Genomic DNA, 24,573 nt, shown 5'->3' on the forward strand with positions numbered 1-24,573 from the left:
CATGAAATAGTTTTTTTTTTATTAAAAAAAAACCCTCCCGCAGCCTCCCTGGCGATCTCAATAGAACGCCGGGGAGGTTAAGCTACTGATTAAATTCATACTTTTTAATGGGAGTGCACTCATTTATGCTGAGAACTGTACATCAGGCTACTTTGCAGCTGATCGGCCATCCGATTCGATTAATATAATCGAATCAGATGAAAATCTGTGCCGCTAAGTGCTTGCCTGATCGACAATTTAACCAATTTTGGCCCGAAACTGGTCACATGAATTGGTCAGACATGCTGCAAGATGTAAGGCCAACTTGCTCGATCGGGTGCGTGGTGGTAATGGCGAGCAATGAATGCAACAAAATCCCCAATGCTGTTCACCCTAATGTTCAATATTCCCCCCTGGTGCCCAGTGCGCACTATACATTACCAGTCTGTGTCCACTGCTTGTTCTGGGCTACACCCTCCTTCCATACACATGCTCCACGTGGTTGCCAAAGTACCCTACGCCAGCAAACACATGGGGGGGGGGGGGGTGTATGGACGAAGGTGCCTGCGGTTGACATGTACAGGTAATGTATAGTTCATGGGGGAGGAGGAGCACAGTGAACATTAGGGGTAGGCGTCACAAGGCTGATTCTGCATCAATTTCAGCATGAAAATAATCAGGTTTGATGAGAGAGATTCGTCTCTTGGTCGAATTGATGCCCAAACAGACCCTAAATGCAGAGCATTCTAATGCTCCACAAATAAGGATAGCCATGCTATACTGCAGACCAGGTTCTGAGGGGAGTGGTTAATTAACATACAAATGTTCATTAGGCTGTGTTTCCGCATTTTTTTTTTGTCCTCCGCTCATCGCTAAAATTACCATTTTATATTCACACTTGTCTCGGATCTGTGAGATCCGTTGCGGCAAGCGGGTCGCACTTCTGTGCAGTCTGCGATAATGCCAGGCAGGCAGATGCAATCACCTGTATAGCATATGGGTTAACGCATCCTGTCTGAGCCACAACTAGACCACATCCTTGTACACCATTGGGATCTTCATTGGGCTGCAAAAGACCAATGGGAATCCTTAGCAACAGGGAGAGTTCTCATTGCTTTATGGCGGACCAATGAAAATTCTCTTTGTTGCTAGTCTGAATTGGTTTATTGCGTCCTATGGAAAGCCCCATACTCCTTTCAGGCTAAGTACAGAGGGACCGATTGGCGAAGGAACACATGCGTGGTGATGACGGACGTGCAACGGCCGGCACAGATTGCTAGAAGTGGGTGCAAAATGGACTGATACTGTGCCTGTTTTGCATCCGCTGAAGTGTGAACCAGCCCTTAACCCCTTGCATACAGAAGGGGACACAGAGAGCCCAAAATAGTGTAATATGTATTGGCAAAGGGAACTCTGAAAGTAAGTAGAAATATACTCACAAACTGGGGTTACCTCCAAGGTAATCGCTGTAACTGCAGGTGGGGAGATTAGACCTGTCCCTACTCAGGAATAAGAAGTCGCTCTCTGTAGATAAGGAAAAAAAGGGAGGTGGACTCTATTGTGATATAAAGCTTAACAGAGGCGCCAACAGAATAAAATAAAAATCGGAGGCGCTGCGCGGGATTCTGACCTATTACTGCCATATACTCCTTGTTTGTTGCCTGATGAAGCGGGGTTAAACCTGCGAAATGCGTTGCAACTTTGTTTTGGAGTATGTCAATAAATGTACATCTGTTTTGAAATTGACAGTTCTTGTGTCCACCACTGCCTCTTTAGCATTTTTAAGATTTTTAGTACATTTCATCCTGTTGGTGCCTTTGTTTGCTTTATATCTTAAGAGATTATATTACCTATCTATTTTAATTAACATAACTAATGTAAGGCCCAGTGCACACCAAAAACCTCTAGCAGATCTGCAAAACACTAGAGGTTTTTGAAGCACATTTCAGAGCGACTCTAGGCATGTTTAGAGAAGTTTTCCAAACATGCCTAGGGTTTTTGGGAGCGTTTGTGTAGCAGATTACAAATATTGTTGAAGTAAAAGCTGTTACTGAACAGCTTCTGTAACAAACGCCTGGAAAACTGCTCTGATCTAGCGTTTTCCAGAGCGGTTTGAGCTTTTCCTATACTTTACATTGAGGCAGAAACGCTTCTGCAAATCGGAAAAGTGCTGCAGGACCCACGTTTGCGGTCTGCTAATAACCGCAAACCGCCGGTGTGCACCAGCCCATTGAAATACATTAGCTAAGCGTTTTCCAAGACGTCACCGGTTTGCGGATCGCTTCAAAAACCGCTCGGTGTGCACCAGGCCTAACTTAACCTCCTTAGTGTCGGGCATACCGCTTTCTGTCCTCAGGAGTCCCCCAAGAATAAGTGATGTGATCAAATGGCTTTAAATCCTTCAGTTAGCACTAGGCTAGTATAAGTATCGGGGACCCCCCCCCCCCCCGTCAATACGTTACCCAGCCTGGATCCAGCGATCGTGCAGCCTCCCAGCACAGCTTGGTCTCTCTATGGGGAGGATTGGGTTTGCACATGATGTCATGAAGTCAGCGACGTCATGTGCGATCCTCCCCATAGTGAAGACCGGAGCTGTGCGGGGAGGCTGAAGTTCATCTTTAAAGGGAACCTGAACTGAGTAAAATTATTTAGGCCTCTTTCACAGTGGGACGTTGTGTTTGATGCGACGTTAAAGTCGCACAACGTGCCCCTAACGCAGCGCATGTAGGTTATAAAATTGGGCGTTATTTTGTACGTTATGTGTCTCTTGGTGCGCCGTTTCCATTGCATACTGATGGAACAAAAATGGCGCATGCGTTATATTAAAAAAAAAAATTTACTGAGCATGTGCAACACACAACGCAGCAAATGTATTGCTAAACGCACAGCATGCAGCACTTTCTAAATATTGCTACACGTTACACACATATGTCACATATGACATACATATTAAAAAGTTCATATGGTAACTATGTATCTTTTTTTTTTTTTTTTTTAATGCTGTTTTTTTATTTTATTTTTTGGAAACTAGGGTAGGGGGTGTAAGGGTTCAAAAATTAATAAAATGTGTATTTCTATATATGTGTATGTGGGTGCATTTTTCTTTTTGACCACAAGATGGTACCACACTTAGTTCCATGTACTGTAAACAGCACACGGGAAGTAGTAAGTGTATCTGTTTACTTTCACTTTTGTTAATGAATGACGGCGTCTCGCGAACGTCGGCTTTCATTTATCACAGGCACTGTGATTGGGTCTGGGAACAAGCGGTTACTATTCACCGATCATGGAATGAATCCATGCCTAATCAAAGAGTTTCTGGTGATTGCCAGGAATAGTATGTCACTCGGGTATGGAACAGCCTCATCTGCTTTGACATTTAAAGGATACCAGATGTGAAAAAGTGTGGAGAAATGGGGGAGCAGGCATTTAGGGGGAGCTATGCTGATGCCTACGACTCCCCCATTGTCCTCTGACACCACCCCTCTTTCTTACCTAAAGAACCCCCCCCCCCCCGCAGCTCACTTCTGGGACGCAGGTAGTCACTATCAGTGCGCAGATGTCAGCCAGCTGCTTGCATCCCACAGCAGCCAGGAGCGCTCTGCGCATGCCCATGACGTCACGATTTGAAGGTAAAGGGTAAATCTCAGAAAGGACTGTGAGCCCAGATCAATCAAAGATGCAAGTAGGCACCCTTTAAATTTAGGCATGCCAGTAATGATTTCTCTGCATAAAATTTGTAATTGGCTTGATACTCTCCATGGGGAACTTTGCACAACAATTAAAGCTATGACGTTTTACATTCAAAATTAGACCTGTGATCTGTGTGGTGTCTTGACCAGGGACACAGGAGAATAGTACACACTTCCACTCTGGAAGGATTAACCTGCCTAAATTTTAACTCTGTTGACCTCCCTGGCGCTTCAAGTCTTTCTGGATTTACAATGGTTTATTTGCATATATTCAGCAGTGTTGCTCTGGGAGACATCTCAAGCTCACTCCAACCTGAATTATCGCAAATTCTTTCTGTTTTAGGAAAGCAAACTTTTGTTTTTCTTAACATCTTAGTAAGGGGGCTTTTAGGACCATTGCAGTCCCTTACACACTCCAATGAGTTCTGGGTCACCATGAGCTTGCTGGTTAGTCTGTGCCTATGAGTCTAAAAGAGGTACATTTTTCCAAGAATTTTAGGCCTCCAATCCTTAAAGGGAACCAGAGATGAACGATTCACACAAAATAAACATATCAGTTGATAGCTTGTAAAGAATAAATGCTCTACCTGATAATTTTGTCACTCTGGAGTGCCTTTTTGAGTGTTTTTTTATCCATTATTGCTCCAGGAAATATCCAATATGGCCGCCGGCTCATATCTCTTCTGCTTCCAGGTTATAAACTGTTCTGGATGTGCTGTCTATAGACTATAGACAAGCAGGGCTGCAGCAGGCTTTCATCTGTCTGCTTTCAACTTTATTATTCTGGTATGCTGTGTGGCTGCCTGTAGGAAGTGTCTCTCATAGAAATGAAACTGCATACCGTAGATAATGACTGGCTGCACACAGATACACTGTCTGTTTCAGAGCTTCATTCTTGGCAGCAGCAGCCCCTCCCATGTCAACGGCTCTGAGTATGAAATCTGAGCCAGGAGGGGGAAGGCTTGGGCTTGAAAAGACTCCACAGAACAGAGACTCAGCTATAATGATTCCAGGTCAAACCTCGACTGAATAGTCGGTGGATTCTTATCACAGTTGATAACAGATAGATTAGACTGAGAAGAATAAAACTAAAAGCAGGGTAGGTGTTTACTGTCATGTTCCCACTGATAAATGTAATAAAATACATGAGGGTGCTTCGTCTCTGGTTCTCTTTAAGTCATAACTCTTGTAGCTATCACACATATAATAAGACTAGAACACAAAAATGTTGAAATAAGTTTATGAATAAACGTAAAAAAAGAAATTGTGAAACTATACAAATAAGGCACGGGACTATACGGTATGTACATATATACCTAATACACCTCCTGCGTGCAGATTTTTTCAACAGCAGGAACCTAGGAGACTAATCAGGACAAAGGGAAAGATGACTGCAGCAATGTACAGAGACATCCTGGATGAAAACTTGCTCCAGAGCACTCCTGAACTCAATCTACGGTGACAGTTCATCTTTTAACAGGACAACAACCCTAAAGGGAACCTTAACTGTAAAAAAAAAAGTTTTACTTACCTGGGGCATCTGCAGCCATCCCGTGTCCTCGCAGTCAATCATGGCTCCTCTGGTCCCCCGCTGCCAGCTAGTTTTGTTTTTGCAGACTGGGAGTCGGCCGGCCACCATGTGTACGTTTTTACGCATCCCTGCTGGTGCAGCAAGCTATTGCAGACTTCAGCAAGTACATTTTTACGCGTTACGGGTGCAATGCGAAAAATTTTACGCATTACACCTGTAACGCGTAAAAATGTACTTGTTGGCAGCGGGGGACCAGAGGAGCCAAGAGTGACTGCGCGGGCACAGGATGGCTGCAGGGGGCTGGTAGATGCCCCAGGTAAGTAAAACTCTATTTATTTATTTTTTTACAGTTAAGGTTCCCTCTAAGCACAAAGCCAAGATATCAAAGGAGTGGCTTCAGGATAACTGAATGTCCTTTAGTGGCCCAGCCAAAGCCCAGAATCTAATCCGATTCAACATCTCTGGAGAGATTTTAAAATGGCTGTGCACCAACATTTCTCATCCAACCTGATGGAGCTTGCGCAAAAGGCAAAACTGGCCAAGGATAGATGTGCCAAGCTTGCGGCATCCTATTTAAAAAGACTTGATGCTGTAATTGCTTTCAAAGGTGTATCGACAAAGTATTGAGCAAAGGCTGTAAATACTTATGTACATGTGATCTCTGATTTTTTTATACTTTTAATAAATTTGCCAGAACCATACGTTTTTTTCCATGTTGCCATAATGCGGTGTTGTGTGTAGAATTCTGAGGAAAAAATTAATTTAATCCATTTTGGAATAAGGCCCGGTTCACATGGCATTTTATTCCGGATCCGAACCGGAACATATGCTGTACAAACGGAACGGATGTGAATGCATCCAATGTTAACCTATGGATCCATTCACATGCGTCTGTTGGTACGGATACGTTCCGGTCCATGGATCTAAAAAATGCTGCAAGCCCTAATTTTCAGGACTGTTCTGCCGAGCGGAACAGATCCGGATAAAAAATACTTACTGCAGCATCAGGGCATAGGAAACGGAACATTTCTTCACACTAGTGAAAAAACGGACCGTTCCACAGGGGGTAGGGGCATGGGCCGACGCGAAACTAGCGACGGGAGGGTAAGGTGAGGGTGCAGCAGGCGGGTGGGTGAGGGAGGGTTTATATATACCTAATTTCCAGTAGTAGCTGGCGGTAGAGGCTTCTGTCTTCCGCGTCGTGACTAGTCACATGACGTACTGTGTAGTCACAGCGGAAGAAGAGGAAGCCTCTACCTCCGGCTACTACTGAAAATAAGGTATGTATTTGCTGAGTGAGCATGGATCCAATCAATCATTGATCAGATCTGTTTTCACTATGTGAACCAGGCCACAGACTGAGCCATCTGGATCCGGTGAAGCGGAGACCGGATCTGCTAACTGGATCCTTTTGGTTCAGAACGCCAATGTGAACCGGGCCTAAGGCTGTAACAAACAAAACAATGAGGAAAAAGTGATGCCTCTTGGCCATAACCTCTGCTCACCCAAGGCACTGTACCTGCACACTACAATGGCACATTTGTACGCATGTAGATGCAGACACCTAGCATTTTATTAGGTAGGATATAAATGCTAAAATCTGTTATTTTTCTTCAGACTCTTCGCAGGTGCTACAGTCGTGTGAAGGAGCGCGGATTTGGGAAGCGGAAAAGCAGTTACACGTTTGAACAATTGGAACGAGTATTCGGTCAGGGTGGATGGGACACACAACCATGTCAGCCAGTCCTCATAAACAGTAGTGGGTTGTACCAAGAGATGGAGTCTGATGGCAGCACTATGGAGGACTATTCACTGGAGGACTGGGGCAATCAAAGTCAAGAGATCCAGGGCTTTCCAGGGGAGGAACTGGGTAAGATTCCAGTTTCTGTCATTTTATATCACTTTTTTTTTTTTTTGTCACCAGATTTCTGTACTTTTTTTACGCATTAATTTTGCTTATGTATAACCATTGGGCAGATGACATTAAGGTTCCCCTGACCATGGGCATCCTGTCATGTCAGCTATGCTCAGAGTAACATGAATATGTAAGAATATGAATCCCTTCTAAAGGGGTATAGAATAGTAAACATAAAATGGCATAAAACATTCTCACACTTGCACAGGAGTAGAAAAGTCTAACATTTCATACTTGGCACCTGCGCCATACCGCAATGCCGGTGAGCCTCACACACGACCAGAACTGCAGAGTGATGTCTTCAGTGGAACCAATGTGGCAGTGGAAGAGGTTGCAAAGAGGTCAGAGGAGCCAGGTGAGACTATACCATGTGGTACCTGTCCTTAACTTCTGTAAGATGCACAACTGATTTGGCCTCTTAATTCAGTTCACTTTTTTTTCCTGAGTTTTCTCACAGAAGTGTTCACAGCTTATTAAAATACCTATTCAGCTATCGGCAAGAAAAAAAGTATTTAATTTTGTTTGTCCCAAAATTATTTTATTTTGATATTACCTAAAGTAACTGAAGCAATACTTATGGAAAGGGAAGGCTCTGGAAAGCATAGAGCCTTCCCAGTCCTCTTTCCGTCCCCTTGTTCCAGGATACATGCCCCTGTACCGACTTGGTCAAATACCATGCCATATTCCTGCAACAAGAAAAGGTGAGACGACTAGTGCAGTGATGGCTAACCTTGGCACTCCAGCTGTGGTGTAACTACAAGTCTCATGATGCATTGCAATACTCTGACAGCTCTAAGCATAACTCGGGGAGGCAGAGGCTTGATGGGATTTGTAGTTTTGTCACAGCTCGTGTGCCAAGGTTAGCCATCACTGCACTAGTGTATGCGTACTGCACATGCCCCAGAGCCCGGTCTCAGGAGAAAGGTTAATTGAATTGGGGCCTTTGTGTTAACTTTTTTACTTGTCTTGTACTTGAGTGAGTTGTATGAAGAGGATTAGACTTGAAAAGAGTATAGTAGAAAAGTGCTACTCAAAAGAAAGGGTGCTGGACAGGAAGCCACTCCAAATGAACCAAGATGCAAAAGTCCACACTCCTTTCATAAATATCGAATCCTTTTATTGCAAATCCATACAAGCATAGCAAAGTGACAAAAAAACACAAATAAAAACGAGGTCTTGCGTGTCTTCAACCCCACTCATTCCTTAGTCATAGCTGAACTGACACTGTGTTACAGTAGCTCTGCCCACTTTGTGGCACACTTGAATCAGGTAGCGTATTCCCCTTATAGGGAGATGCACTAATTTTCAATCAAGACAAGACACAGAACATTTATATCATGCTTTTCTCATGACTGATTCAAAGCGCCAGAGCTGCAGCCACTTAAATTACAGCTGTAACAAGATGGATATGGAAGCTGCCATATTTATTTCCTTTTAAGCAATACCATTTGCCGGGCAACCCTGCTGGTCTATTTGGCTACAGTAGTGTCTGAATCACACCAGAAACAGGCATGCAGATAATCTTGTCAAATCTGACAATGTCAGAAACACATTATATGCTACATGCTTGTTCAGGATCAATGGCTAAAAGTATTAGAGACAGAGGATCAGCCGGATAGCCAGGAAGCTGTTGTTGTTTAAATGGAAATAAATATGGCAGCAGCGGTATCCCTCTCTTTACAGTTGGCCTTTTAAGAGACTCTGTAAGGAAAAAAAGTGCCCCCATGGTGCACTTATCTTTGGAGGGGATGCCTCTAGATCCTAATGAGGCACCCCCGGTCCTTGACGTCTTCAGGGATCTAGTGCCCCTGCCTCCAACCTCCCCACCACCACTCTTCTCCGGCGTAAATAGTCGAGGTCGAGCCCGATCTGGTCTGCTCTGCTGTGCAAGAGACTTGCACCTGCACAGTAGAGCGGACCTGATCGGGCACTGAAATTTCCATTGAAGCCCCATGGTTCGGGGGCTGCTGGCTCTGAATCCCTGAGGCTGGAGAGAACGTGGAAAGCCTCATTAAGATGCAGAGGCTTCCCCTCCCGAGGTAAGTACCCTTAGGGGCACTTTTTCTTTATCACTGGTTTCCTTTGAGGCACGCTCCACAGGCGACCGAGGTCATTAGGGGAGGCTAGCCCAAATACGCCTTACTGTTTTACGCACTAGCTTGAGCCAGGATTTGAACCCTTGTCAAAGGGCTCAAATCCCACTTCAAAGGCAACCGCCCTACCAGTACACTAATTATAAACCTGGTGTAACGGAGAAGACAAAAGGGTATCTATTTAACCACTTCATCCACAGGTCAGTAGATATACGTCCTCTGACTTCATCTAAGCCACAGGTCAGTAGATATACGTCTTGTAGCAGAAGCAGTGCTGTGCAGGATTGGGCTTGGTCCTGTGCACATTTCTGGCACTATCTGATGCAGCACTAATTGGTGAATGGGAATATATGTTTCCTGAGCTAATGAGATTGATTTTTACTATTAAAAATACTTTTATTTTCTCATTTCATACAGTTATACATCTGTACAGATTTTTGCTATGGATTGTTGCCTGAGGGATCTATTCCCAACCCATGCGGGTACCAGGCCTCATACATGTGTATGAGGCTTCATATTCATATTGATGCAGTCATTCACTCATCTTATTGTATTTCATGTGTTATCTTTAATTCCCCTGCATCAGTATGTAGCATAATAGCTGGGGTGTGTTTGATTTGCAACCCAGTCTTGTTTTAACTGCAGGGGGGAGGAGTGTGGAGACTGCCGTTACAGATTTATTTTCTCATCCTTAAAGGTAACATCAGCTAAAACCATGTCCGTCCGTCCCCAGCTCTACTTATCCAGGGCTTCCTGTAGCCCATTGCAGATGACACGTCCCACGCCTTAGCTCCGCTCTCAGCTGTTTGGCCCTGGGTCCTCGCCACTGCAGAGGGTGACCTCGAGGTTATCTCTTCTGCGCCTGCGCGAGCGCCGCTGTCAATCAAGCCAATGTTGTCCATGGTGTACTGCGCAAGCGCAGAACTACTTCATGGTTTTCACTGATGCTACCTTTAAGGACGGCTTACACATGAAAGAATGCTGGCTCCCTTCTAAGGAAACGCAGCAACCAATCAAAATTCACAGCTTCCTATAAACTTTACCTCTTATCACTATGCCTCAGTTCTTGTTGTGCTTCCCACCAGGAAGCATACAACCAATTTGTGCAGGTGCATGTTCATACCTGTATCTTCACTTGTTTTTACCTCCTCCGGGCTGTGCTATGGGAGCTGTGTGTGAGCTACTTCCTTCCTCCCTGAGGTCCTGGCTGCATAGGCTGAGGCAGCAGGGAGAGTGTTTTTGCTGCAACAGCGGTGTGGCTAGCAATGCGTAAGCCACTGGCATCTTCTGGGTTACGTGGCGACCTGGAGCCAGACACTAAGAGGCGGACTTCTGTCCTCTTATAGTGGAAGTAGATTCAGTGTTCCACACCGCTTGTCCTATCTGGCCAGGACGTTGTCAGTGGAACATGGTGCAGAAATGTATACCTAGCACTCCTGATACTAATGCTGTAATTAATACTTTTTTTGGAGAATAGCACATATGCTAAACACTCACATTTCTAGGGCCATAGAACGTGCCGGCTGCTTACCTAGTAGCAGTGTTCCGGCGAGTCCTCCAGGACGGCCCCTCCTGAGATTGTCAGTCCCCCCTTCCAAATCGGAAACGCCTTAAGAGAATTAAAATAATTGAGGAAGTATAAATCCCAACTCCTCACAATCTCCCACAGTTTATGCAAAGAGAAGAATAACGAACCACACTCCCCTCATAAATGTCAGGGTTGGGAATTAGGCGGCCGTCCTGGAGGCACTTCCTCCCTACGTCCTCCAGGACGGCCCCTCCTGAGATTTAGTGAGAAATTTACCTTAGGGTGGGATGACTGCTTGCAGAACTTTATGACCAAAAGACTGGTCTTGACTGGAGAGGAGTTTAACTCTGTAATGCTTAACGAATGTCGAATGCCTGGACCATGTCGCAGCCCGACAATCTGTTCCAAAGAGACTCCGACCTTTCTGCCCATGACGCCGATAAAGATCTGGTCGAGTGTGCTGTAATATGAGCAGGTGCTATTACCTGAGCTTTTGAGTAAGCAAGAGTAATAACCTCCTTAATCCATCTAGGCAACATGGCTCTAGAGACCTGAACTCCTCTTTTAGTACCTCCGAAAGCTGTGGGTTAGTTGAATTTCTCCAGTCCTTGGTTCTTCCCAATGGGACAGGAAGCACAAGATGCATTATAAGTACCACCTCCTCCTACCTATCCTCAGTGCGTTGAATATTACCTGGAACCAGTAGGAGGTTTATGGTTTAATTTAGGTGGGTATATTCATTTGTTGTGGAGGCTACGCGGAAAACCAATTACCGGTAACCATAATTATTGGCTTCCGCTTGCCTCCACAATATGTCAACAATGAGAGTTAGAATATAACGTTTCGGTATACTGAAACCGAACAGAAGTTCTGTTTAGATAAAACCATAATTATCTCCCTCATATCCCGTGAGCTTAATTTTTCCTCTTTTTTTTTTTTTTTTTTTTAATCGAGAAATTAGAAGATAAGGAAGGGATAAAGATTTCCTGATCCTTGTGGAAATCAGACCTAACTTTCGTTAAAATAAGAGCGGTAACCTGCAATCAATTCTATTCTTCAGGACAGGCATGGATGGTGGTTAAATGTATAGGGCCTGTATGTCTCCAATACACCTGGCCGCCGCTGTCACCACCAAAAAACATTTAAGGACTAAGTCCTTAATAGAAACTTCATGCAAAGGTTCAAAAAAGACATAAGAGGCTTCTGTATAGCGATAACCTTACTGTTTCAGACGAATGACGGACTCACTTCAGGATGAGCAGACCACGCCTTTAGATACCGAGAGGTCACTGAAATGGCCTGACCTTGCTTCACAAAGATCATCCAAGATCTGCAGGAACAATGGCACCTTTACTGAAGGTAGGACTATAGCAGATGCCAAACCTGATTTGGTCAGTCTGGCGCAAAAAGAATACCTGTGGTCTGATCCTACATCCCTTTTTGAAGTACACTTCCTATTATCTTCAAGGGGGAAAAACAAAACGTATGCTCTCCCCAGTGCCACAAAAAAGTGTTCACACTCTCTGGAAAGAACATTGTTCCAAGCAAAAACTAAGTAGCTGCAAATTGTCAAACATATTTGATTGGACGACAATTCTGAGATGGTTTTTTGCAACTCAACCAATGTGCTAGAATAATATCCTTTCCTTTGAGATAAGCTGATCTCAAGGAAGCACCTTTTTCACTGCCCAGCAGAATGTCTGGGAATAGGAAGCTTGAGATTATAGCTGGCCATACACTCTTTAGATTAGCAGCAGATAGATCATGAGATAGATTTCTGATCTATCTGATGTGTTTAGGAACATTTTTTACTACCGTCTTTCCCCGAAAATAAGACACTGTCTTATATGAAGTTCTCTTCCAAAATGTGTGCTAGGGCTTATTTTCAGGGAGGTCCTATATTTTGTGGGGGTAGCCAAATCCCCTTTAGTATTTATTCCCTGTTTATAGCCAGATTCCGTCTGAATATATAGGCAGATTCCCCCTGAATATATAGGCAGATTCCCCCTGTGTATATAGGCAGATTCCCCCTGTGTATATAGGCAGATTCCCCCAGTGTATATAGGCAGATTCCCCCTGTAGATCCCCCATGTGTATATAGGCAGATCACCCCCCTGTGTATATAGGCAGATCACCCCTGCAGATCCCCCATGTGTATATAGGCAGATCACCCCCTCCCCTGTGTATATAGGCAGATTCCTTCCTCCCTCCCGCTTTACCTCCGTGCAGCTGGCTCCTGTCCCCCTCCTTAACCAGGTTGGATCCCTCCGCGGTGTATGCCAGGCATAATTCAAACCGCTGATCAGCGGTGACGTCAGCTCATGCAGCCTAGTAACAGCGCTGCCGTATACAGGAAGTGATCTGTGTTTACTTCCTGTACAGCGCAACGCTGTTACTGGAGTGCATGAGCTGACTTCACCTCTTATCAGCGGTTTGAATTATGCCTGGCATACACCGCAGGGGATCCGACCTGGTTAAGGAGGGGGACAGGAGCCAGCTGCACGGAGGTAAAGCAGGAGGGAGGGAGGGAGAGCGAGCGATTTGCCACTAGGGCTTATTTTAGGAGGGTGTCTTAAATTTTGAGTATACTCGAAATATATGCTAGGGCTTAATTTAAGGGGATGTCTTAAATTCGGGGAAACACGGTAGGAACAGATTTCCAATAGATTTCAGTTTGAAATCTATTGAAAATCGATCTGATGGCATTTTTTTGCCATCAGATTTCCATTAGGGCCAATGCAAAATGATAAGCAATCTCAACAGATCGACCTAGATTTTCCAGCCTGCCAGATCGATTGAAATCGCTCGAAATCGTCCGCAAATCGGTCGATTGGTCAATCGATTTGCAATCAACCGATCGGCCAGAAATCGGCTGAATGTATGGGGGCCCCTTATGGGTGGACTATAAGACCCACTTGTTAGTTTAAAATGAGCCACAGAAGTGTAATTTCCACGTTTGTTTTCCAACCGATTCTCTCATTTCTGGAGAGTACTCCAGACTGCCAGTAGTTTAACCACTTAAGGACCACAGTCTTTTCGCCCCTTAAAGAAAACCTGAACTGAAAATTAAAAGTCAAAATAAACATACACAAGTCATACTTCCCTCCCATGTAGTCTACTCCTCATTCTCTTTCTTCTGTCCCGCATCCTGTTTGTCTACTGTGATTAAGGGAATTCTCTGTTCTCCATTTTCAAAATGGCCACTACCCCATAACAGCTTTCTGGTCAACACAATGTTAAACTGTAACATCGCCCACTTGAGCCATATGGAAACATGGACATTACCCGCCACATCAGGTGTTCTCTCAGCTATAACTGACAGCAACTGATATATTTCAGTTCTGACAACATTTTGTCAGAACTGGAAGGGATTATTGTCAGAAGTAAATGGTGAGCTTCTGAGAGGAACTGATGGCAAGGTATTGTTCATTTGAAGTTACCTCGTGTTTATTTTAAATAATTTTACTCCGTTCAGGTTCCCTTTAACCTCCCTAGCGGTATGGACAGAAATGTCCGTTCAAAAAAACATGCTGTGAACAGTATAAACATGCATACACATCAATACTCTCCTGCACTGTATACTAGACCCTTGCTTGACACATTTTGGCAAGTTACAGGGAAAAAAAAGTTTTAAAAATAAATTTTATCACTGGTTACACAAAAATCCTGGGGAAATTGAACGCTGGGAAGGTTAAGGACCAGAGCCTTTTTCTCCATTCAGACCACTGCAGCTTTCACGGTTTATTGCTTGGTCATACAATGTACTATATAAATGAAAATAACAAACACTAGGTTCCTGCGCTCTGGATCACCTGTAAAAAATGAATTAAATGTGCTCTCAGCTGCTACCCTGGACTGTGGTTCCCCAACCACACAAATGATAAAATCTAGTTACAATAAAGTGCAGGGTGCGCTTTAAGGACTCATGAGGCCTTTTAAAAATAGATAGCAAGATTACTGTGCAAGATATTTAATAATAAATCTGCTGTTTAAAACAAGTACAGAATCAATATAAGATCAATAAGCAGGATCCTGCTCACACCACGTCATTCACACATACATACACAACTCAGCACGTCAAAAAGCTAGTTCCATGGATTGAGGGAACTCTCCTCCGTGACTTATAAGAAGTGATATGATACAACCGTCAACTTCAGCCCTTGAAAACAGCTGCATGCGTCAATGATGGTCATAAGAGCATAGATGAATTGAAAAGTTCCAGTCCTATGGATTAAATCTGTGTTTGGATCGTATTACTGATTATAACAGCTTTGCTTAGTGTTCAGTCTATAGGCTTACCCCCTCCGTAGTTGGCAGCAGGGGACCTTTGAAACGTAATTCCTGCGGTATCGCCCGCTATGCAGAGGATGATGTAGCAGTCTATATGTCCAGGACCGCTCGATCTCGGGTGCCCCGGCCGGCGGCAGGCCGAGAGAGTCTGTGCGCTGCAGTAAACTTGTGTTCAATGCGCTGGGACAGGATGTCCCGGTCCTGGAACGCAACAACTTCCGCGTTCCGCGTACAGCGTGAGGGTAAAGGAAATCCAGCCCCCGGATGTGTTCAGCGGTGACGTCACTCTTGCTTCAGCCAATGCTTACGCGTTTCAGAAACTTAACGGTTTCCTTCATCAGAGCTAGGCTTCCAGGGGCACATAGATACCTTTATTCGCTGCGCTTGTCAATTGCTGCCCATAAGGGGGTGGTTATAGTTTGATTGACAGGTCTAGACTCCAAATGATGACAACCTCCGCAATGCTATATACATTCTCATTTCTGGGGGAGAATAATGTATTCATATTGTACGTGCACCAACCATTCCATACACACACAAATACATAATCATATTCAATTAATCAGTGTATCAAACCTTGATTCGGATGTATATAATTAGATGTGTGGAATAAATTTCGATTATTTACTCATGGCATTAGAAAAATGAACACATCCGGGGGCTGGATTTCCTTTACCCTCACGCTGTACGCGGAACTCGGAAGTTGTTGCGTTCCAGGACCGGGACATCCTGTCCCAGCGCATTGAACACAAGTTTACTGCAGCGCACAGACTCTCTCGGCCTGCCGCCGGCCGGGGCACCCGAGATCGAGCGGTCCTGGACATATAGACTGCTACATCATCCTCTGCATAGCGGGTGATACCGCAGGAATTACGTTTCAAAGGTCCCCTGCTGCCAACTACGGAGGGGGTAAGCCTATAGACTGAACACTAAGCAAAGCTGTTATAATCAGTAATACGATCCAAACACAGATATAATCCATAGGACTGGAACTTTTCAATTCATCTATGCTCTTATGACCATCATTGACGCATGCAGCTGTTTTCAAGGGCTGAAGTTGACGGTTGTATCATATCACTTCTTATAAGTCACGGAGGAGAGTTCCCTCAATCCATGGAACTAGCTTTTTGACGTGCTGAGTTGTGTATGTATGTGTGAATGACGTGGTGTGAGCAGGATCCTGCTTATTGATCTTATATTGATTCTGTACTTGTTTTAAACAGCAGATTTATTATTAAATATCTTGCACAGTAATCTTGCTATCTATTTTTACAAGGCCTCACGAGTCCTTAAAGCGCACCCTGCACTTTATTGTTACTATATAAATGAATTTTACCTCCTTTTCTTGTCACTAATACAGCTTTCTTTTGGTGCTATTTGATTGCTGCTGCGAGTTTTAGTTTTTATTATATTCATCAAAAGACATGAATTTTGTCAAAAAAATGATTTATTTTTTTTACTTTCTGTGCTGACATTTTTCAAATAAAGTAAAATTTCTGTGTACATTTTAGTCCAAATGTATTGTGCTACATGTCTTTGATTAACAAAAAAAAAACCCATTCAGTGTATATTTATTGGTTTGGGTAAAAGTTTTATGGCGTTTACAAACTATGGTGCCAAAAGTGAATTTTCCCATTTTTTGAAGCATCTCTGACTTTTCTGAGCACCTGTCATGTTTCATGAGGTGCTAAAATTCCAGGATAGTATAAATACCACCCAAATGACCCCATTTTGGAAAGAAGACATCCCAAAATATTCACTGAGAGGCATGGTGAGTTCATAGAATTTATTTTTTGTCACAAGTTAGCAGAAAATGACACTTTGTGACAAAAAAAAAAAGTTTCCATTTCTGCTAACTTGCGACAAAAAAAAAATGAAATCTGCCACAGACTCACTATGCTCCTCTCTGAATACCTTGAAGTGTCTACTTTCCAAAATGGGGTCATTTGTGGGATGTGTTTACTGTCCTGGCATTTTGGGGGGTGCCTAATTGTAAGCACCCCTGTAAAGCCTAAAGGTGCTCTTTGGACTTTGGGCCCCTTAGCGCAGTTAGGCTGCAAAAAAGTGCCACACATGTGGTATTGCCGTACTCAGGAGAAGTAGTCTAATGTGATTTGGGGTGTATTTTTTTACACATACCCATGCTGGGTGGGAGAAATATCTCTGTAAATGACAATTTTTTTGATTTATTTATTTTTTTACACACAGTTGTCCATTTACAGAGATATTTCTCCCACTCAGCATAGGTATGTGTCAAAATACACCGCAAAACACATTATACTACTTCTCCTGAGTACGGCGATACCACGTGTGGCACTTTTTTGCACCCTAACTGTGCTAAGGGGCCCAAAGTCCAATGAGTACCTTTAGGATTTCACAGGTCATTTTGAGACATTTGGTTTCAAGACTACTCCTCACGGTTTAGGGCCCCTAAAATGCCAGGGCAGTATAGGAACCCCACAAATGACCCCATTTTAGCAAGACACCCCAAGGTATTCCGTTAGGAGTATGGTGAGTTCATAGAAGATTTTATTTTTTTGTCCCAAGTTAGCGGAAATTGATTCTTATTGTTTTTTTTTCTCACAGTGTCATTTTCCGCTAACTTGTGACAAAAAATAAAATCTTCTATGAACTCACCATACTCCTAACGGAATACGTTTGGGTGTCTTCTTTCTAAAATGGGGTCATTTGTGGGGTTCCTATACTGCTCTGGCATTTTAGGGGCCCTAAACCGTGAGGAGTAGTCTTGAAACCAAATGTCGCAAAATGACCTGTGAAATCCTAAAGGTACTCATTGAACTTTGGGCCCCTTAGCGCACTTAGGGTGCAAAAAAGTGCCACACATGTGGTACCGCCGTACACAGAAGTAGTATAATGTGTTTTGGGGTGTATTTTTACATATACCCATGCTGGGTGGGAGAAATATCTCTGTAAATGACTATATTTTTTTTTTTTTTTTTTTTACACACAATTGTCTGTTTACAGAGAGATTTCTCTCACCCAGCATGGGTATGTGTAAAAATACACCCCAAAACACATTATACTACTTCTCCGGAGTATGGCGATACCACGTGTGACACTTTTTTGCAGCCTAGGTGCGCTAAGGGGCCCAACGTCCTATTCACAAGTCATTTTGAGGCATTTGTTTTCTAGACTACTCCTCACGGTTTAGGGCCCCTAAAATGCCAGGGCAGTATAGGAACCCCACAAGTGACCCCATTTTAGAAAAAAAAGACACCCCAAGGTATTCCGTTAGGTGTATGGTGAGTTCATAGAAGATTTTATTTTTTTGTCACAAGTTAGTGGAAAATGACACTTTGTGAAAAAAACTATTAAAATCAATTTCCGCTACTAACTTTTCACAAAAAATAAAAACTTCTATGAACTCGTCATACACCTAACGGAATACCTTGGGGTGTCTTTTTTTTCTAAAATGGGGTCACTTGTGGGGTTCCTATACTGCCCTGGCATTTTAGGGGCCCAAAACCGTGAGTAGTCAGGAAACCAAATGTCTCAAAATGACTGTTCAGGGGTATAAGCATCTGCAAATTTTGATGACAGATGGTCTATGAGGGGGCAAATTTTGTGGAACCGGTCATAAGCAGGGTGGCCTCTTAGATGACAGGTTGTATTGGGCCTGATCTGATGGATAGGAGTGCTAGGGGGGTGACAGGAGGTAATTGATGGGTGTCTCAGGGGGTGGTTAGAGGGGAAAATAGATGCAATCAATGCACTGGGGAGGTGATCAGAAGGGGGTCTGAGGGGGATCTGAGGGTTTGGCCGAGTGATCAGGCCCTAATTTGCCCCGTGTGGGCTCCTGAACTGATGGGTAGGTGTGCTGGGGGGTGACAGGTGGTGACAGGAGGTGATTGATGGGTCTCAAGGTGTGATTAGAGGGGGGAAGAGATGCAAGTAATGAACTGGCGAGGTGATCAGGGCTGGGGTCTGAGGGCGTTCTGAGGGTGTGGGTGGGTGATTGGGTGCCCTAGGGGCAGATAGGGGTCTAATCTGATGGGTATCAGTGACAGGGGGTGATTGATGGTTGATTAGATGGCATAACAGATGTAAACAATTCTCTTTGGAGGTGATCTGAGGGTAGGTCTGCGGGCGATCTGATGGTGTGGGGGGGGGGTGATCTGATGCACGTAAGAGGCAGGTTAGGGTCTTATCTGATTGGAGGCATTGACGGGGTGATTGACAGGGGAGAATAGATGTATACAGTACACGGGGGGGGGGAGGTCTGAGGTCGTTCTGAGGGTGTGGGCGGGTGATTGGGTGCCCTAGGGGCAGATAGGGGACTGATCTGATTGGTAGCAGTGACAGGTGGAGACAAGGGGTGATTGATGGGTGATCAGTGGGTGATTAGATGGCAGACCAGATGTAAACAATGCACCTTGGAGGTGATCTTGAGGGTAGGTCTGTGGGCGATCTGATGGTGTGGGAGGGTGATCAGATGCCCGTAAGAGGCAGGTTAGGGTCTGATCTGATAGGTGGCAGTGACAGGTGGTGATTGACGGGTGATTACAGGGGAGTATAGATCTATACAGTACACAGGGGGAGGGCTGGGGAGGATCTGAGAGTGTGTGTGTGTGTGTGTGGGGGGGTGATCAGGAGCCCCCAGGGGGCAGTTTAGGGACCAATCTAAAAAAGTGTTGACAGATAGTGACAGGGAGTGATTGATGGGTGATTAGGGGGGTGATTGGGTGCAAACAGGGGTCTGAGGGATGCTGTCGGTGATCAGAGGGAAGGGGGGGGGCAGATCAGTGTGCTTGGGTGCTTACCTGGGGGGCTGCAGCCTGCCCTGGTGGTCCCTCGATCACTGGGACCACCAGGGCAGGAGGCAGCCTGTATAATACGCTTTGTATACTTTACAAAGCGTATTATACGCGTTGCATGCGGCGATCTGAAGTTTACTGCGCAAGGGGGGCGGAGCCTGGCGCCTGATCGCGTCACGCGATCGGCGCATAACCACGCCGGCCGCCGCCGATGGGCGTATTGCGGTCGTTTGTGCCCAGCCCTTGCCGTTGGCTGTGGCCGCTCGGCAAGTGGTTAAAGAGATTATTTTATCCAGTGAAGCACACTTGTCATGTATGTAATTGAGATTCAAATGCCCTGTACAACTCCAGAGCCATGCATCTGTCATAACGAATGGATTTTATAATCCATTCGATTGCAGATTTGGTTGAGAAGTCAATTTTTAGGGAGAGTTTCACTGGATCTGACATCCAGATCGATTTCTCTATCCAACCACTGACATAGAATTGCTGTTTGAAATATTTAGTAGACAGCTTGTGCTCAAGCAACAGCTGGAATACAGGCAAAAGGAAAGACATAGCTTGTCGGTGACCGACTTTGCTCTAAAAAACTATCAGGCCTGGTGCACACCAAAAACCGCTAGCAGATCCGCAAAATGCTAGCAGATTTTGAAACGCTTTTTCTTCTTTTTCTGTAGCGTTTCAGCTAGCATTTTGCGGTTTTGTGAAGCGTTTTTGGTGTAGTAGATTTCATGTATTGTTACAGTAAAGCGGTTACTGAACAGCTACTGTAACAAAAAACGCCTGGCAAACCGCTCTGAAGTGCCGTTTTTTTCAGAGCGGTTTGCGTTTTTCCTATACTTAACATTGAGGCAGAAACGCATCCGCAATCCAAAATCTGCAGCAGCCCGGGAGTATGCGTTTCTGCAAAACGCCTCCCGCTCTGGTGTGCACCAGCCCATTGAAATACATTACCCTAGCGGATCCGCACCCGCAAGCGGATTGCAAACCGCAGCAGAACCGCTCTGGTGTGCAGTAGGCCTCAGAGTATTTTTGATCCAATCTTTTCTGCAGATCCATCCTAAATACTTTAGAGTTGTAAAACAACCTGAATATTATCTTAGGTCTTCCTTCATTTTCACAGCTAGGCAAAGCTAGAAAATATCTTCTGGATACTCAGATTACTGCTATTGTAATCATGTTCTTTCATAAAGATCCTGGGAACACTTGTAACCCAACAAGGAAGTACTATGGACTGCAAATGAAAGACTTGGGATTGAATCCTGAATTGCTGCTTCAGCATTTATGTTGCTCTTTTGTCCTGACGGACTGAAGGCGCCTGAGCTGCAGCCATTAAGGCACGCTCAGTAGGCAGTAGCAGTTCCAAAGAGCCTCGCCAAAGGACTCCTTACCAAACAGGTGTAGTCTTTCTGAACAGGAAGTGCTAAGGTATCAATCCCGGTCCCCAGTGTCAGAGGTAGAGCCCTTAACCACCACACTAGCTACCGCCACTTTTTAGAATGTTTTTAAAAAGCAAACTTGCCATCAGAATAACTTATTGCAGTTGGCTGATGGTGTAATGGTTAAGGGCTCTGCCTCTGACACAGGAGACCAGGGTTCGAATCTCGGCTCTGCCTGTTCAGTAAGCCAGCACTAATTCAGTAGGAGACCTTTGGCAAGTCTCCCTTACACTGCTACTGCCAATAGAGCGCGCCCTAGTGGCTGCTGCTCTGCTCTGGCGCTTTGAGTCCGCAAGGAGAAAAGCGCAATATAAATGTTATTTGTCTTGTCTTGTCTATGCATAAACCTTGCATATATTTATATGAAAAAAACAGTGTTGCAATTCAAATGTCTATGTGCAGAATCCCTGCACATAATTAAAGGAATACTATCGATTCACATATTTTTTTCAATTGACACAGGAATTGTTTGGGAAGTGCTGCTAAGTACTGGTGTATACATTTTAGTAGCAACTTCTTTGTTTACTGTTATACATTCAAACTTTACTGACGCCAAAACTGACGACTGACTGAGCCATGAGGAGAGGGGAAATTCCCCTCACACTTGATCAGTGAACTCTATGTGTAGCTCTGTGTGTGACAGAGAAGAGAGCTCCCAACAGCTGCAGCTGCTGTGTCCTGTGTTTCTGACTGACCTGTCTGAAGAGAGCAGAGGAAATGTAACTAAAATTGTCACAGCTTTTTCATACTGTTTTTGCTTTCAGAGTTTGATATTTGCTTTCTGTAGTCTGATATGCAACTCTGGCTGTGCATTGATGCAGACACCCCTTCTGCAATTGATTTGTCCCAATATAGCTAAATCCTACCCTCAAATTACAGTTTTTGCCTCTGATATTTAACATGAAAAGTAGGAAAATGTTTACTCAGCTACTTAGACATTATTTGCACACTGTCATTTTAGAACACTTGGGTATCGATAGTATTGCTTTAAGTAAAAACACACCTGCTAATAGCTTGACTCCTGTGCATATTCCCTGCACAAAATTATTTCCTGAAAGCACACCTGCTATCAGCATCATTATCTGAAAAGAGCAGTTGCTATTGCAAACAGAATGTCTGTGTATAATTATTACACACCATTGTTATCTGAAAATTAGCATTGCAAACTGAAGGTTTCTGTGCATATTTTTTGCATGTAATTTTGCATTGCATTCACAACCCTGCATTCAGAATATCCATGTGCCAATCCTTGCACATAATTCTTATCTGATAGGTAGCATTGCATTCAGAATCTGTAAAGCACATCTGCTAACAGATAAACTAAGCATGCATATAATTATCTAAAAATGTAGGCACACAAATCAACTCAAACCCCAAGAGTCTTACTAACATGTATCCATAAACAATATGACAGGAGTCTGCAATAAACACTGCAATGTGTTTGCTTACCCGGTGGTTGTGACCTGACTGCTCAGTTTCACCAGTTGCAGCACTCTCCTGAGCTTCTGTGGTGGGCCCACTTGACTGCTCCATGACCCCCTCAGAGCTGTAGCGTCTGCGTGTATAGCATGGCCATCACGGTTTAAAATACTCGCACTTCCGGCCATCTAACACGCCCAATACGCATGATGTTTTACGCATGACGCAGTACACATAACGCGGCTCATGCTTAACCAATGATGCATACATGCGACCAATCATGCGAAACTTACGTCAAATCCGGGCATGCAGAAAAGAATCCAGCGTCTCTGCTTACCGCCGCCATGCCTGCAGAAAGTATAATGAAGAGGGGGAACCTCTCCAGTCCCCTTCATTCAAAATAGGAAAAAAAGAGGTAACCTCCTGCTTAGCTTCCTATTCTAGGCCGCACAACAGTACTCTGCCTAAATTATACTTTACAAAATAAAATACAAAGAAAACAATAAAAATTGTATAGCAGGTGCCCACAGGCTCCCATACTGAAAGGTACAACCTTCTCTGGTGCTTTCGTGATGAGGTCTGGGAAACAGACAAAGAACTGTGGGAGATTGTGAGGACGTGGGATTTATACTGCATCAATTAATTTTTTTAATTCTCTTAAGGTGTTTCCGATTTGGGAGGAGGGACTGACACAATCTCAGGAGGCGCCGTCCTGGAGGACGTAGGGAGGAATGTATAGCCAGTATATAGTATATTGTCTATACATATCTAGGGTCCCTATCAGCAATGTGAGTTTTTAGAATGTTTATATTGTAGGTACTGTGTTCATACAGACCTGATGAAGTGGATGAAGACCAGTGAAACGCGTCTTGTGCTTAAAGATACTCTGTAACAAAATTTTCAACGTTATGTCTTTTATCCCGTAAGATCCTATACCTGTTCTAATGTGGTCTGTATTACTGCAGCCTTTCCTAGTTGCACAGTGACTGTATTATCTCCATTATATAATCTAATCTTTGTCAGCTTGGTCGGCTCAGACAGGAATGTGCTGCTCTGCTGTGATAGGTACACACCCTTTCCACTCCCCCTCCAGGCTCTGTATGAGTCACAGACTGAGCTTCTCTCAGCCTATCACATGCTGGTTAGGAGCCATGTTTTTTGTTTGTAAACACTGCCTAAAACTGGCAATTACAAGCCAGGATTTCAGCAGGGAGTGGCAGAAGCAGCAAAGAGGAGCCCAGGAGAACATAATGAATACAATGGTATGCTTTTTATTGTAAGGGTTTTAGAGTACAGATTCTCTTTAAATAACTATTATGCAGTTATTTTCGTACCTTGCTTGTTCTACATGAGAGGTAAGAATTGTATACCTCTCCCTTTTTTTTTTTAAATCATACAAAAATCGCCTTATACATCAGGTGCTTCCAAACCGGTTTATCTTGTTTGATACACTTCAGTCTTGATGTTATTGCACTTTAAACTTCCCCTAAAAGGACAACTGAAGTAAGAGGAATATGGAGGCAGCCATATTTATTTCCTTTTAAACAATACCAGTTGCCTGGCAGCCCTGCTAATCTGTTTGGCCGCAGTAGTGTCTGAATAACACCAGAAACAAGCATGCAGCTTATCTTGTCAGATCTGACAATAATGTCAGAAACATCTGATCTGCTGCATGCTTCTTCAGGGTCTATGGCTAAAAGTATTTGAGGCAGAGGATCATTAGGACAGCCAGGCAACTTGTATTGCTTAAAAGGAAATAAATATGGCAGCCTCCATATCCCTCTCACTTCAGTTGTCCTTTAAAATCTACCCAAGAGTGCGACCATCCAGTTCTTGCCTTTACAGTTTATGGAAACCCGTGCGGGGGTGGGTTTATCCCCGCAAAGTCTGTTGTTGGTTGTGGGCTTGCAAC

At 44.1% G+C, this 24,573-nt stretch overlaps 1 protein-coding gene across 16 annotated transcripts in view; it reads left to right on the plus strand.

Moving 5' to 3' along the window:
- Positions 1 to 24,573, plus strand: part of MSANTD2 (Myb/SANT DNA binding domain containing 2) — a 538,095-nt gene that overhangs the window by 33,424 nt on the left and 480,098 nt on the right. For 10 of the 16 annotated variants that reach the window (XM_068240270.1, XM_068240271.1, XM_068240278.1 and 7 more), the window contains exons 2-3: positions 6,820 to 7,072; positions 7,326 to 7,472. In XM_068240270.1, coding sequence (XP_068096371.1) covers positions 6,820 to 7,072; positions 7,326 to 7,472 — 400 coding nt within the window. The remainder of the gene's footprint in view (positions 1 to 6,819; positions 7,073 to 7,325; positions 7,473 to 24,573) is intronic. The other 6 variants (XM_068240272.1, XM_068240273.1, XM_068240275.1 and 3 more) reach the window with 1 other exon arrangement.

The sequence above is a fragment of the Hyperolius riggenbachi genome, chromosome 6 (genome assembly GCF_040937935.1).
Source record: "Hyperolius riggenbachi isolate aHypRig1 chromosome 6, aHypRig1.pri, whole genome shotgun sequence".
NCBI lineage: Eukaryota > Metazoa > Chordata > Amphibia > Anura > Hyperoliidae > Hyperolius > Hyperolius riggenbachi.